The sequence below is a fragment of the Acartia tonsa genome, chromosome 2, assembly GCF_053477335.1.
Source record: "Acartia tonsa isolate MP-2025a chromosome 2, ASM5347733v1, whole genome shotgun sequence".
NCBI classification, from domain to species: Eukaryota; Metazoa; Arthropoda; class Copepoda; order Calanoida; family Acartiidae; genus Acartia; species Acartia tonsa.
This window is the reverse complement of record NC_137261.1, coordinates 51,044,905-51,058,122: the sequence shown is the minus strand read 5'-3', so window position 1 is coordinate 51,058,122 and position 13,218 is coordinate 51,044,905. Positions and strand designations below refer to the sequence as shown.

General features: G+C 36.4%; 1 protein-coding gene across 1 annotated transcript in view; it reads left to right on the top strand.

Annotated features, from left to right (window-relative positions):
- Nucleotides 1–424: 424 nt before the first annotated feature.
- The window catches only part of LOC145312600 (electrogenic sodium bicarbonate cotransporter 1-like), a 50,928-nt gene continuing 38,134 nt past the window's right edge, over nt 425–13,218 (top strand). Inside the window, exons 1-8 of the mRNA XM_080151857.1 lie at nt 425–527; nt 1,116–1,174; nt 2,264–2,326; nt 4,286–4,379; nt 5,332–5,444; nt 6,176–6,263; nt 7,875–7,978; nt 10,683–10,790. Of these exons, the coding sequence (XP_080007983.1) occupies nt 480–527; nt 1,116–1,174; nt 2,264–2,326; nt 4,286–4,379; nt 5,332–5,444; nt 6,176–6,263; nt 7,875–7,978; nt 10,683–10,790 (677 nt within the window). The 5' untranslated portion in view covers nt 425–479. The remainder of the gene's footprint in view (nt 528–1,115; nt 1,175–2,263; nt 2,327–4,285; nt 4,380–5,331; nt 5,445–6,175; nt 6,264–7,874; nt 7,979–10,682; nt 10,791–13,218) is intronic.

Genomic DNA, 13,218 nt, shown 5'->3' with positions numbered 1-13,218 from the left:
GTACAACCTTCAAACAGAATAAAATAAGAGCATTGTAAGAAAATGAAATAAAAAAATTTTAAAAACGCCATAAATTAAGTAATGAACGTACTAACAAAATCTAAAATCCAAATGAGCTTTGAAAAAAATACATAATTTGCGTCCTTTACATATAAAATTATAAACATTTAAAAAAAACAATCTATCTATTTATGTTAATAACCTAGTTATTCATTTTGGCAACCCTGTTCAATTTGTTTTCTCAATTAATTTATATTGGCAACCCTGGTTAGTTTATGGTAGCAACCAATTTTAATTTATGGAAGCAGCTTATAGTGCCTTTAAAAAATGACGTCATACAGTACAAATGACCAATGATATGCCAATACAATTTTAATTGACAAATGGTGGGCCAGTATGACGTCATTATTTATAGGCACTCAAATTTGCTTTTAATTTATGTTGTCAACCCTGTTACTAATTTCAGTATAGGGTGAAAAATGAAGGATAATTCTGAGGACGAGACTTGTGAAGGGTCTCAGGAGCAGGTAATAATAACCAAAGCTCGGCTACTGCGCGTCAGCTGTCTGTAAAAATTAGGTCAGCCAACCTTTTACAATTTTGAAAATCGGCCGGAAGTCTAAACCTGACCCAAATATGACAAACCCCATTTTTAACAAATTTCTCAAATCACATGAAAATCATTTCGTCAGTTCATTCATTTAGTAGGGACTTTGTAATGGGAATGGATGGGTTGGATCATTATTTTAGCCAGCTACAAGTTTTATTGGAGAGTACATGATAATCTGGTGCAACATCCAAGTAATTATATATCGATTATTGGATGTCTTGGAAAAGTAGATATAGGTTTATTCTAGCGAAAAAAGTAGTGGGACAAAGTCACTAAAAAGTTAGCCACATGACGTCATAATAATGAGGGAGATGATAGGAGAAGAAGGAAAGAAAACCCTTAAAAAGAGATGGACAATCCTTCATTTTTTTTGACGTCACGTGGCTGAATTTTAAATGAATGTCCCCTTACGAAAAAAAAACTAAATTTGGTACACCTACTGCTATGTCAGGCGTGTCATTCCAAAAGAGAGCAATTGAAAGGATACTAATCTTTTTTTTTATAGGAGGTACCTTTCCTGTTTACTGAACTGCTGGAGCTAACAGAATATGCAGATGGAGCTAAGTAAGTGCATTATATACCAACCAACCAAATATTTGGAGACTAAATTTCGTTGCTAAATTTTATGTTTTCTTTTTACAGAAAATATACTTTAGTATAGTTTATATACTTTCTTTCAAACTTATTTGGACCTCAGAACCCCCCTTACTTGTCTAGAAAAGAAGAATTTCCCTCATGGAACTATCCTTGTGGGGCTCTTATTATTTTTACTTTACCCAACCTAACCTAAAATCAGCATCAAATCCTTTTTTTTCTTTAAAACTATTTATGGTCCATATACATTATAAGGGAAAACACCAAGGTATATTTTTAAAGTAAAAGATTAATGTTTGTAAATATATATTTTTTGGACAAACCCCAAACTGTCCCAGTTTTGAGCAAGACGATTCCAGTTACGTCATATACGTTTCGGGAAAGAAAAAGGGAAGGGGGGAAGAAAATCTCTTCAAAAGAGATGGGAGAAAAGGGAAGAGATTTTCTTCCCCCCTTCCCTTTTTATATGACGTTACAGAAATCGTCTTGCTCAAAACTGGGACAGTTTGGGGTTTGTCTATTTTTTGAATATTTGGAAGTGTCACTTAAATTGACTAGTCGACTACAGCACACCCCCTTCTTTTTTTCAAAATAAATTGAAAAAAGGGGATATGGAATAGTTTTTTCTTTTGTTTGTGTATAATTATATTTTAGGTTACATAATATAGGTTACTGGGTGGACCCTCAGGTTTAGGGCTTCCACCGCAGGGGTTGGGAATAAAAACAAAATTACTCCACTCATTTACAGTTTGTGTAAAATAAGGAATTGGGGGGGGAGGGGGTCGGTGTTCGCTAGGCACATTTCAGGGAAAGTACCTTATATATGTTTATACATATATGCAGGGCTCGGCAGCAGCACATTAGCCTCACTGAAATCCACATATAATTACTTTAAAATTCAGCTGGACGTATAAACCTGTTCATAAACAGAAACTTATGTATTTTGGGGATTTTTTATGTACACAAGTGGGTTTTAATTTGAGGCTTATGCTCGGCTGAGGCGCGGTTGCCGAGCCCTGCAAATATGTTTTGAATATTTGTTGTTTACATGTTGTGTAGAGAGTGGAAGGAAGTGGTGAGATGGGTGAAATATGAAGAAACTGTGGAGGAAGCTGGAAACAGGTAAACACAGAGATCTTAAGGGATAAGACAATGGACGATAAACTAATATATGTCCCAAGATAGCTCCTTTGCACAATTTAAAATTATTTGTTGAAAATTTTGAACACAACAAGCTTGGAACTAACTAATCACAATTTTTTTGAGTCAACGAATTTGAAAAAGTGGTTTAAAACCATTGTTATCACATAGGGGCACAGCCACTGAATATAAAGTTAAAACAAGGTAAAGGGAGGGTAGCTGATAACCTACTGTTTCAGTAACTAGCATCTTCGCCCCTAGTCTCTAGGGGCTTTGCCCCAAGAGGTGATAAAAAAATATAAAAATAAGGACCAAGGAAATCTTCAGCAAAAAAAAGAAAGAAAATAGCCTAAAACCGCCACAGGACCAGTAGGTATATTCCCTGAAGAGTAGAATCAGATCGGACAGACAGACAGACGGGCATACAGACATCATTCTACTTTGTATTATAGATATAAAATAGAGAAGCTACTCTACAATTCACTACGCCTGTACGTCCGTCCGTCAGTCTGTTACGCCATAGAGAAATTTTCTCGTCATCTGTTTGATATAGACTGCTGATTTTATTGTGATGATAACCTAAACCAATGGGTATACATTATATGATTTACTTGGCATTTTTTTCTGTCAGTAATACTACAAATTATAAATACTACGTCAACTGTTTTGTGATTTTTTCCCCATGAATAGTTTAAAATAAAATTACAAACATTATGTAAAGAGCTTACATACTACACATAATGTAAACTATGTTTGGTATTGAAATTGATGATTTCTAATTTATTTATATTGTATGCATCTCCTTCTACATACATATATGAAGGCAAGTAAGATATATGTACAAATATAAAATAAAGATTTTGAAATAATAAATCTTATCTATATATTTTCATTTATTCATCGTAAAAAAAGTAATTAAAAAATTAAATTTTAGATAAATAATTAATGTTGCTAAAATAACTGTGACAGATTTCCAGTAATCTGAGAATGTGCGCGAGTTTTAAGAGTTACAAAACTTAAATTTACGACAAGTTTTCCCCTGATATATTATCCTCGTATATTCTACTTCCATTAGAAAACCTCATATGTTCAGAAAATGTAATGTATAAAATCGGCTCACTTAATCACTCATCAAATCAACTAGACTTCTCAAATATTTGTACTTTAAATTATTATTATCTAATTAATCAGCTTGCAACGTCTAATCTAATTGCTTTTGAAATTTTCACTTTTTAAAACCAGTCGTTTTGAAACAGTCATGGATGTTAGGGATTAGCCAATGGAGATTAACTTATATAAATAAATATAGAATATACTTAAATATGACAGAGGACATCATTTATAAGTCAGTTCCTTCATCCAGTAGGGTAGTGGGGTAAAGAGGGTGGATGGGGGGGGGTATCATTATTTTAGCCAGCTACGAGTTCCACTTTATTAGAGTACATTATAATCTGGTGTAAGATCCAAGTAATAATAAATCCATTCTTATTATACACCTCCAATTATCATAAACAAAAAGATTTACTAGATTAATAAAAGTAACATGATGTCTGTCTTTTTGACTGTCTTTTACAATAGACCTCACAAACCGTTGAATTAACATGTTTTTTTTTTATAGTGAAGATACTTACAAGTCCAGGGAAAATTTAAACTTAGTTTTTTAGGAAAGTCACCTCCAATTTTCCAAGAGAAATCAACCCTGAAAAAAACAACCCCCTTCAGACCAAACAAAAAATATTTTTAAATTTTTTTTCTTTTATCACTAAAATTATGAGTGTAAGGTTGACTTCCCTCACCACCGACCCCTCAAGTTTGCTCAACCCCTAGTGACGTAGCTGCTAGAAATAGATATAATAAGTGATATTTAAGATGGAGTAAACCTCATGTAACAACCCCTAGGGACGTAGCTGCTAGAAATAGATATAATAAGTGATATTTTAGATGGAGTAAACCTCATGTAACAACCCCTACCCTCCATTCAATAATACAATCCAGAAAATATCTCAAGAATGGCATCATTCTTCTTGATCTAGAGGTATATTATTACTTATTAGTAGTAGCGAAGCTACTTTATACAAAGGGTTTAGGTCCGTCCGTCTGATTAACACAATTACAGAGTAAGTTAACAAAATTCAATTTTCTCAGAGGCTATAAATGATAGAGATTTAATTTTTTCAAGGCATCATCTTAAAACATTGATCAATATGGCTCCGAAACCAATTAATATCCGCTGGATTAGACCCGGTACTTAGCCATTCTGAAAAAAAAACATGCAAAGCTTTAAATTACAAACAATTTTCCTGGAATATTAAGATAATAATAATAAAATTAATACCAGTTTTGATAGTCCGGGCCTTGGCTTCCTTTGGGCTAACAAAACTGGTTTTAATTTGAAAATGTTTCATTTCAACATCCACGGAAAGCTGTTGGCACAGGGTCATTGGGGTGTGTACATACATTTTTCACGCATTCCCCCTATATTCCTTTACCAGAGATACTGCTATAATTATTTGTTTAGGCAAGCAACATGCTGAAGATTAGTAATGAGTGGATGTATTGGTTACCCAGGGAGACCTACCCAGAGCTACTTCTATAATTATTTGTTTAGGCAAGCAACATGCTGAAGATGAGTAATGTTATAGTGGATGTATTGGTTACCCAGGGAGACCTACCCAGAGATACTGCTATAATTATTTGTTTAGACAAGCAACATGCTGAAGATTAGTAATGCTATAGTGGATGTATTGGTTACCCAGGGAGATCTACCCAGAGATACTGCTATAATTATTTGTTTAGGCAAGCAACATGCTGAAGATTAGTAATGCTATAGTGGATGTATTGGTTACCCAGGGAGACCTACCCAGAGATACTGCTATAATCATTATTTGTTTAGGCAAGCAACATGCTGAAGATTAGTAATGCTATAGTGGATATATTGGTTACCCAGGGAGACCTACCCAGAGATACTGCTATAATTATTTGTTTAGGCAAGCAACATGCTGAAGATTAGTAATGCTATAGTGGATGTATTAGTTACCCAGGGAGATCTACCCAGAGACACTGCTATCAAACTGAAGGAACACTACATGCTAAAACACAGGTATACTAATTATTGATAAAAGCAAAGCTTTTTCTATAATTACGTCAAACCGTGCGTTTGTCTGTAACGGTTAGCTCTTTTCTTTAATTTAGACATGTTAGAATTTCCCTATAGATTTTAAACTTTGCTTGGTGATTTCTATTCTAAAAAGGAAAGTATGTCCTTTTTCTGTATCTTTTATTTACTCAATTTTACAACAAATTTATGTACAATTTTGTTTAGACTTACAAATTGATAATCTGCTTATTAAGTTCTCTACAAGAACTATTGTTCGTTTGTCCTTCCCTTTGATTTCAGAGCTTTGCTTTTAGAAAACAGTAAAAGTGTCTGACTATGACGTCAGAAAAATTAACAATTAACAAATGAGAAGCCAGTATTCACAATGGTAAAATATATAGCGGCCTCTCATTGGTTAATTGTTAATTTTTTCTGACGTCATAGTCAGACACTTTTACTGTTTTCTCGCTTTTATGGATGTTGTCATCCTTGTTTTCATTAGTATTTGTTAGGGATAACACACTGGAAGATACCTTGATGTAGACAACCTCAGTAATTATAAAAATACCAATTTCTAAATTATTGGTTACAAAGTTTGAATACTGCTAGTTTGTACCATTCAATCAAGATTTTTAATGTCTCTAAATTTGTTTATAAAACTTTGGGCACTAATTCAATTTACAGTACATTGCCAACTCTCTCCTGTTTACTTTATAATAAATAATATTTTGCAGGCATCAATTTGAAGGTCCCCGGAAAGTTGATACAGGCCTCGCTACTGTCATCAAGGATATCCTTGTTCAAAAACTGGAAAGCAAAAAGGTACAATTTTAATTAAACCTTTTTGATATTAGTTTTTTAATACGTTTTATTTAAATTGGGGCAATTTGTTCGTTATTTTTCTGGGAGTAAATTATTTATGAAGTTTAAAAGAACTAAAATACGTTAAGTAGTTCCTATTTTGTTGTTGTTTTAGCCCAGATCGTTTTCATCCATAATCATCATTTTCAGGCAGGTTCAGGAACCTAGCTGCTTCCAGAAGGGATGTCCCCTCCTACTGGTTGAACAAACTGACCAATATTTTAACATTTAATTTTCTTCATAAAATAATACCTTTTCAATTATTAATATAACAAAGAACACATAAATCCCTAAATTGGTTTATAATGAGTTTACAAAAGTTTAAATGTTTCAGGGATCTTAAGGGATAAAACAATTGACGAGAAATTAATATAAATCTCCAATTGTAATAAACAAAATTGTCACTTATGTAGATTACAATTATGGGTTGAAAGGTATGGACACCACTAGTTTGGAACCAACCAATCAAAATCTAAGACCCCCTTGTTTATGTACAAACGAATAAGAACGTAGTTTTATAACTTTGGGTACCAGTATATTTCAGTCCAATGTCCCCTTCCTCCCTGACTTATTTATAGAAAAGGAGAAGGCTTGCTAGTATTCACAAGTTTATATATTCATAGACCAAACTTTCATAATTAAATATTCTAATTCTCGCAAATTAATAATCATATCCTTTTCAAAGGCTCTATTAATAGATATTTTCTTTAGATGGTCAATTAAAAAGGAATTTCTGACACGCGAAGATATGTGTTTATAAATAGTCATTTATGATTCAATCCAGGGAAGAAGGGGCATTGGGCTGTTTTTTTTACACTAGTCTCTAAAGTTTTCTTATTCGTTGGCTCAAAAACTAACTAATATTGAGTTTTTATTGGTTGGTTCACTAAGTTGTGTGTATAAATGTTTCAACCACTGAATGTAATCTACAGAAGGTACTTTTGTGTATCATCATTAAGCATGTACATTATTTTAGCATATTTGGATACCAGGATTTAATTCCATAATATGAGCGGAAAAATATTTAGATAATAAAATTTCTCCAAGCTAATTTATCAAACTAAAATTAAAACAGTTGACTAATTATATAGATGAAATGAACCGTAACAAAGTTTGTAAACTTTCTTAAATTTAATTTAGTCGGATTGTTCCTATATTTAGTTTGTTTTGGAATTATTATCAAGGAATTGTTCATCTATTCTTTCTATATCAATTATCTATTCATAGTTTAATTAGCTAGCTGACCCTTAGAAATCAAATATTCAAAAATAAAATCAAAAAGGATAATTCTAGCATTCAATTTTTTGTTAAAAACTATCCCAAAAACCTCTAGTTATTTTACAAGAGTTAAAAATCGGTTACGCCCCTAGCACCCAGGGGCTCTGACTTGGCAGTGGAAAAAGCCCCAAAAAATTCCTTCGACTTAATTCTAAAAAATGGACTATAACCTTAACAATTGGGACCTTTGTGAAGCTTATTTAGATTGGGGAACTTAATTGGTTACATAGAATTAGAATAAAATTTCTCATGTAATTTGCTGTGACAATTCTAATACATGAAATTGTTATTTAGGCCAACAACATGCGTAGCAAGGACCCCAGCAGGGGTGGGTCACCATTACTCAGCAGACGAGATAGCAACCTACAGGAACATATTATACAACATGGTAGAAAGAGGTAAGTTACCAGGGTACCCAAAGAACCCAGCAGGGGTGGGTCACTATTACTCAGCAGACGAGATAGCAACCTACAGGAACATATTATACAACATGGTAGAAAGAGGTAAGTTACCAGAGTACCCAAAGGAACCAGCAGGGGTGGGTCTCCATTACTCATCAGACGTGATAGCAACCTACAGGAACATATTATACAACATGGTAGAAAGAGGTAAGTTACCAGGGTACTCAAAGGACCCAGCAGGGGTGGGTCTCCATTACTCAGCAGACGTGATAGCAACCTACAGGAACATATTATATAACATGATAGAAAGAGGTAAGTTACCAGGGTACCCAAAATTTTATAACAACTGTAGGTGCCATTACCAGGGGTGAGTCAGCATTACTCAGCAGACGAGATAGCAACCTACAGGAACATATTATATAACATGATAGAAAGAGGTAAGTTACCAGGGTACCCAAAATTTTATAACAACTGTAGGTGCCATTACCAGGGGTGGGTCACCATTACTCAGCAGACGAGATAGCAACCTACAGGAACATATCATACAACATGGTAGAAAGAGGTAAGTTATACTGGTACCCAAAGGACCCAGCAGGGGTGGGTCTCCATTACTCAGCAGACGAGATAGCAACCTACAGGAACATATCATACAACATGGTAGAAAGAGGTAAGTTATACTGGTACCCAAAGGACCCAGCAGGGGTGGGTCTCCATTACTCAGCAGACGAGATAGCAACCTACAGGAACATATTATAAAACATGGTAGAAAGAGGTAAGTTACCAGGGTACCCAAAGAACCCAGCAGGGGTGGGTCACCATTACTCAGCAGGAGAGATAGCAACCTACAGGAACATATCATACAACATGGTAGAAAGAGGTAAGTTACCAGGGTACCCAAAGGACCCAGCAGGGATGGGTCACCATTACTCAGCAGACATGATAGCAACCTACAGGAACATATTATACAACATGGTAGAAAGAGGTAAGTTATACTGGTACCCAAAGGACCCAGCAGGGATGGGTCACCATTACTCAGCAGACGTGATAGCAACCTACAGGAACATATTATACAACATGGTAGAAAGAGGTAAGTTATACTGGTACCCAAAGGACCCCAGCAGGGGTGGGTCACCATTACTCAGCAGACGAGATAGCAACCTACAGGAACATATTATACAACATGGTAGAAAGAGGTAAGTTATACTGGTACCCAAAGGACCTAGCAGGGGTGGGTCACCATTACTCAGCAGACGAGATAGCAACCTACAGGAACATATTATACAACATGGTAGAAAGAGGTAAGTTATACTGGTACCCAAAGGACCCAGCAGGGGTGGGTCTCCATTACTCAGCAGACGAGATAGCAACCTACAGGAACATATTATACAACATGGTAGAAAGAGGTAAGTTACCAGGGTACCCAAAGAACCCAGCAGGGGTGGGTCACCATTACTCAGCAGGAGAGATAGCAACCTACAGGAACATATCATACAACATGGTAGAAAGAGGTAAGTTATACTGGTACCCAAAGGACCCAGCAGGGGTGGGTCTCCATTACTCAGCAGACGTGATAGCAACCTACAGGAACATATTATACAACATGGTAGAAAGAGGTAAGTTACCAGGGTACTCAAAGGACCCAGCAGGGGTGGGTCTCCATTACTCAGCAGACGTGATAGCAACCTACAGGAACATATTATATAACATGATAGAAAGAGGTAAGTTACCAGGGTACCCAAAATTTTATAACAACTGTAGGTGCCATTACCAGGGGTGAGTCAGCATTACTCAGCAGACGAGATAGCAACCTACAGGAACATGTTATATAACATGATAGAAAGAGGTAAGTTACCAGTGTACCCAAAATTTTATAACAACTGTAGGTGCCATTACCAGGGGTGGGTCACCATTACTCAGCAGACGAGATAGCAACCTACAGGAACATATCATACAACATGGTAGAAAGAGGTAAGTTATACTGGTACCCAAAGGACCCAGCAGGGGTGGGTCTCCATTACTCAGCAGACGAGATAGCAACCTACAGGAACATATCATACAACATGGTAGAAAGAGGTAAGTTATACTGGTACCCAAAGGACCCAGCAGGGGTGGGTCTCCATTACTCAGCAGACGAGATAGCAACCTACAGGAACATATTATACAACATGGTAGAAAGAGGTAAGTTACCAGGGTACCCAAAGAACCCAGCAGGGGTGGGTCACCATTACTCAGCAGGAGAGATAGCAACCTACAGGAACATATCATACAACATGGTAGAAAGAGGTAAGTTACCAGGGTACCCAAAGAACCCAGCAGGGGTGGGTCACCATTACTCAGCAGGAGAGATAGCAACCTACAGGAACATATCATACAACATGGTAGAAAGAGTTAAGTTACCAGGGTACCCAAAGGACCCAGCAGGGATGGGTCACCATTACTCAGCAGATGTGATAGCAACCTACAGGAACATATTATACAACATGGTAGAAAGAGGTAAGTTATACTGGTACCCAAAGGACCCAGCAGGGATGGGTCACCATTACTCAGCAGACGTGATAGCAACCTACAGGAACATATTATACAACATGGTAGAAAGAGGTAAGTTATACTGGTACCCAAAGGACCCAGCAGGGGTGGGTCACCATTACTCAGCAGACGAGATAGCAACCTACAGGAACATATTATACAACATGGTAGAAAGAGGTAAGTTATACTGGTACCCAAAGGACCCCAGCAGGGGTGGGTCACCATTACTCAGCAGACGTGATAGCAACCTACAGGAACATATTATACAACATGGTAGAAAGAGGTAAGTTACCAGGGTACCCAAAGGACCCAGCAGGGGTGGGTCACCATTACTTAGCAGGAGAGATAGCAACCTACAGGAACATATCATACAACATGGTAGAAAGAGGTAAGTTATACTGGTACCCAAAGGACCCAGCAGGGGTGGGTCACCAATACTCAGCAGGAGAGATAGCAACCTACAGGAACATATTATACAACATGGTAGAAAGAGGTAAGTTACCAGGGTACCCAAAGGACCCAGCAGGGGTGGGTCACCATTACTCAGCAGACGTGATAGCAACCTACAGGAACATATCATACAACATGGTAGAAAGAGGTAAGTTATACTGGTACCCAAAGGACCCAGCAGGGGTGGGGTCACCCTTACTCAGCAGACGTGATAGCAACCTACAGGAACATATTATACAACATGGTAGAAAGAGGTAAGTTATACTGGTACCCAAAGGACCCAGCAGGGGTGGGGTCACCCTTACTCAGCAGACGTGATAGCAACCTACAGGAACATATCATACAACATGGTAGAAAGAGGTAAGTTACCAGGGTACCCAAAAGACCCAGCAGGTGTGGGTCACCATTACTCAGCAGACGTGATAGCAACTTACAGGAACATATTATACAACATGGTAGAAAGAGGTAAGTTACCAGGGTACCCAAAGGACCCAGCAGGGGTGGGTCACCATTACTCAGCAGGAGAGATAGCAACCTACAGGAACATATCATACAACATGGTAGAAAGAGGTAAGTTACAAGGGTACCCAAAGGACCCAGCAGGGGTGGGTCACCATTACTCAGCAGGAGAGATAGCAACCTACAGGAACATATCATACAACATGGTAGAAAGAGGTAAGTTATACTGGTACTTAAAGGACCCAGCAGGGGTGGGTTACCATTACTCAGCAGACGTGATAGCAACCTACAGGAACATATCATACAACATGGTAGAAAGAGGTAAGTTATACTGGTACCTAAAGGACCCAGCAGGGGTGGGTTTCCATTACTCAGCAGGAGAGATAGCAACCTACAGGAACATATCATACAACATGGTAGAAAGAGGTAAGTTACACGGGTACCCAAAGTTTTATAACCACGTTAGCTTTTTTTTGGCAAAAAACTTAAGGTATTTTTATTGATTTTTTTTGTTAATTTTCAATCAGAAGTGTCGAAACTTTTTACCCTACAGAAAGGGTTATTATCATATTAAAGGGTTTATTATCATTGGGGAGGTATATAAGACCCATGTAAATTACTTCAAGTGACAGGTACCCAGTAGTCTGAGAATGTTCAAATATTTCAAAAGTACAAAGGGAAAAAATACTGGGTTGGAACTTGGAACATCAAGAGTCTCAATGGAAAGAACAATGAACGAAATATCAAAAAGTTAAGTGAACACCCAATTATACTTAAGAAAATTACATTATATATAGGATAAAATTATATATGGAGTATTTTTACACTGCTGGTTAGTACAATCCAATCATGATTTGATAAAGTCTTTAAAGTTTTTAAAACAAAAGAAGAACTCTGTTCATTCTTGTTTGTACTTTAATATTTATTCACATTTATATTCAAGTGCAAATTAGATGATTTAATTGATTCTGTATCAATAAAATGTTTGATAAAAAACAGTAGTACAAATATTTTGATGCTTTCCCTTAAAGAGCCTCGAGTGCCAAAAACTCCCCCTCTCACGCCAGGGACGTTCAAGATTTTTATTTTGAGGGTTTCAGCGGGGCAATCTATTTTTTTTTAATTTTTAAGAGCGTAAAATAAGAATTTTTAGGTATGTAGACATTCCTTTACTTCCATCCTTAGACGTCTATGCCCCCCTTTTTCAAATAAGTTGAAAATAAGGGGGGTTTATTTTTGTTTCTTGATACATAACCCCAGCGGAGCACTAGCCCTGCAAAGCTACCCTATACCCAATATAATCTAACCTAGGTAAAAAAACACTAACATACAAAAAAACTACCTCTTTTAATTTTTAAATCAACGTAAAATGATTTTTTTTGGGGTGGGGAGGGTTCCTTGCTCAACTAGGCAATTTGAGGAAAACTGTCGAAGTTTTAGTTAGAACTTAAAAAACAGACCTTTGTACCCTAAATCAAAACCAACACTAAAATCTCATCATTTGCATTAGCATATTTTTCTTTAAAATTGAAGTCACTATAAAAATGTATTTTAATAAGCACAGATACTCTATAAGTAAGGTGTTTTTCTTCTGAACTATTCCTTAACTAGAAGGTTGTTATGCATTATGCATATACATACATTTTCATCGACTATGCCTTTGTCAGTCCGTCTGTTTGTAAGAAACGAAAATGAAAAAAAATATGAAATTTTCATCTGCAATTATTGGTTTCCTTTACCAATAAGCATCCAATTTTTGATTTACTCGGTGTGTCTGTTGATCGGTCATGCTAAAAAAGATA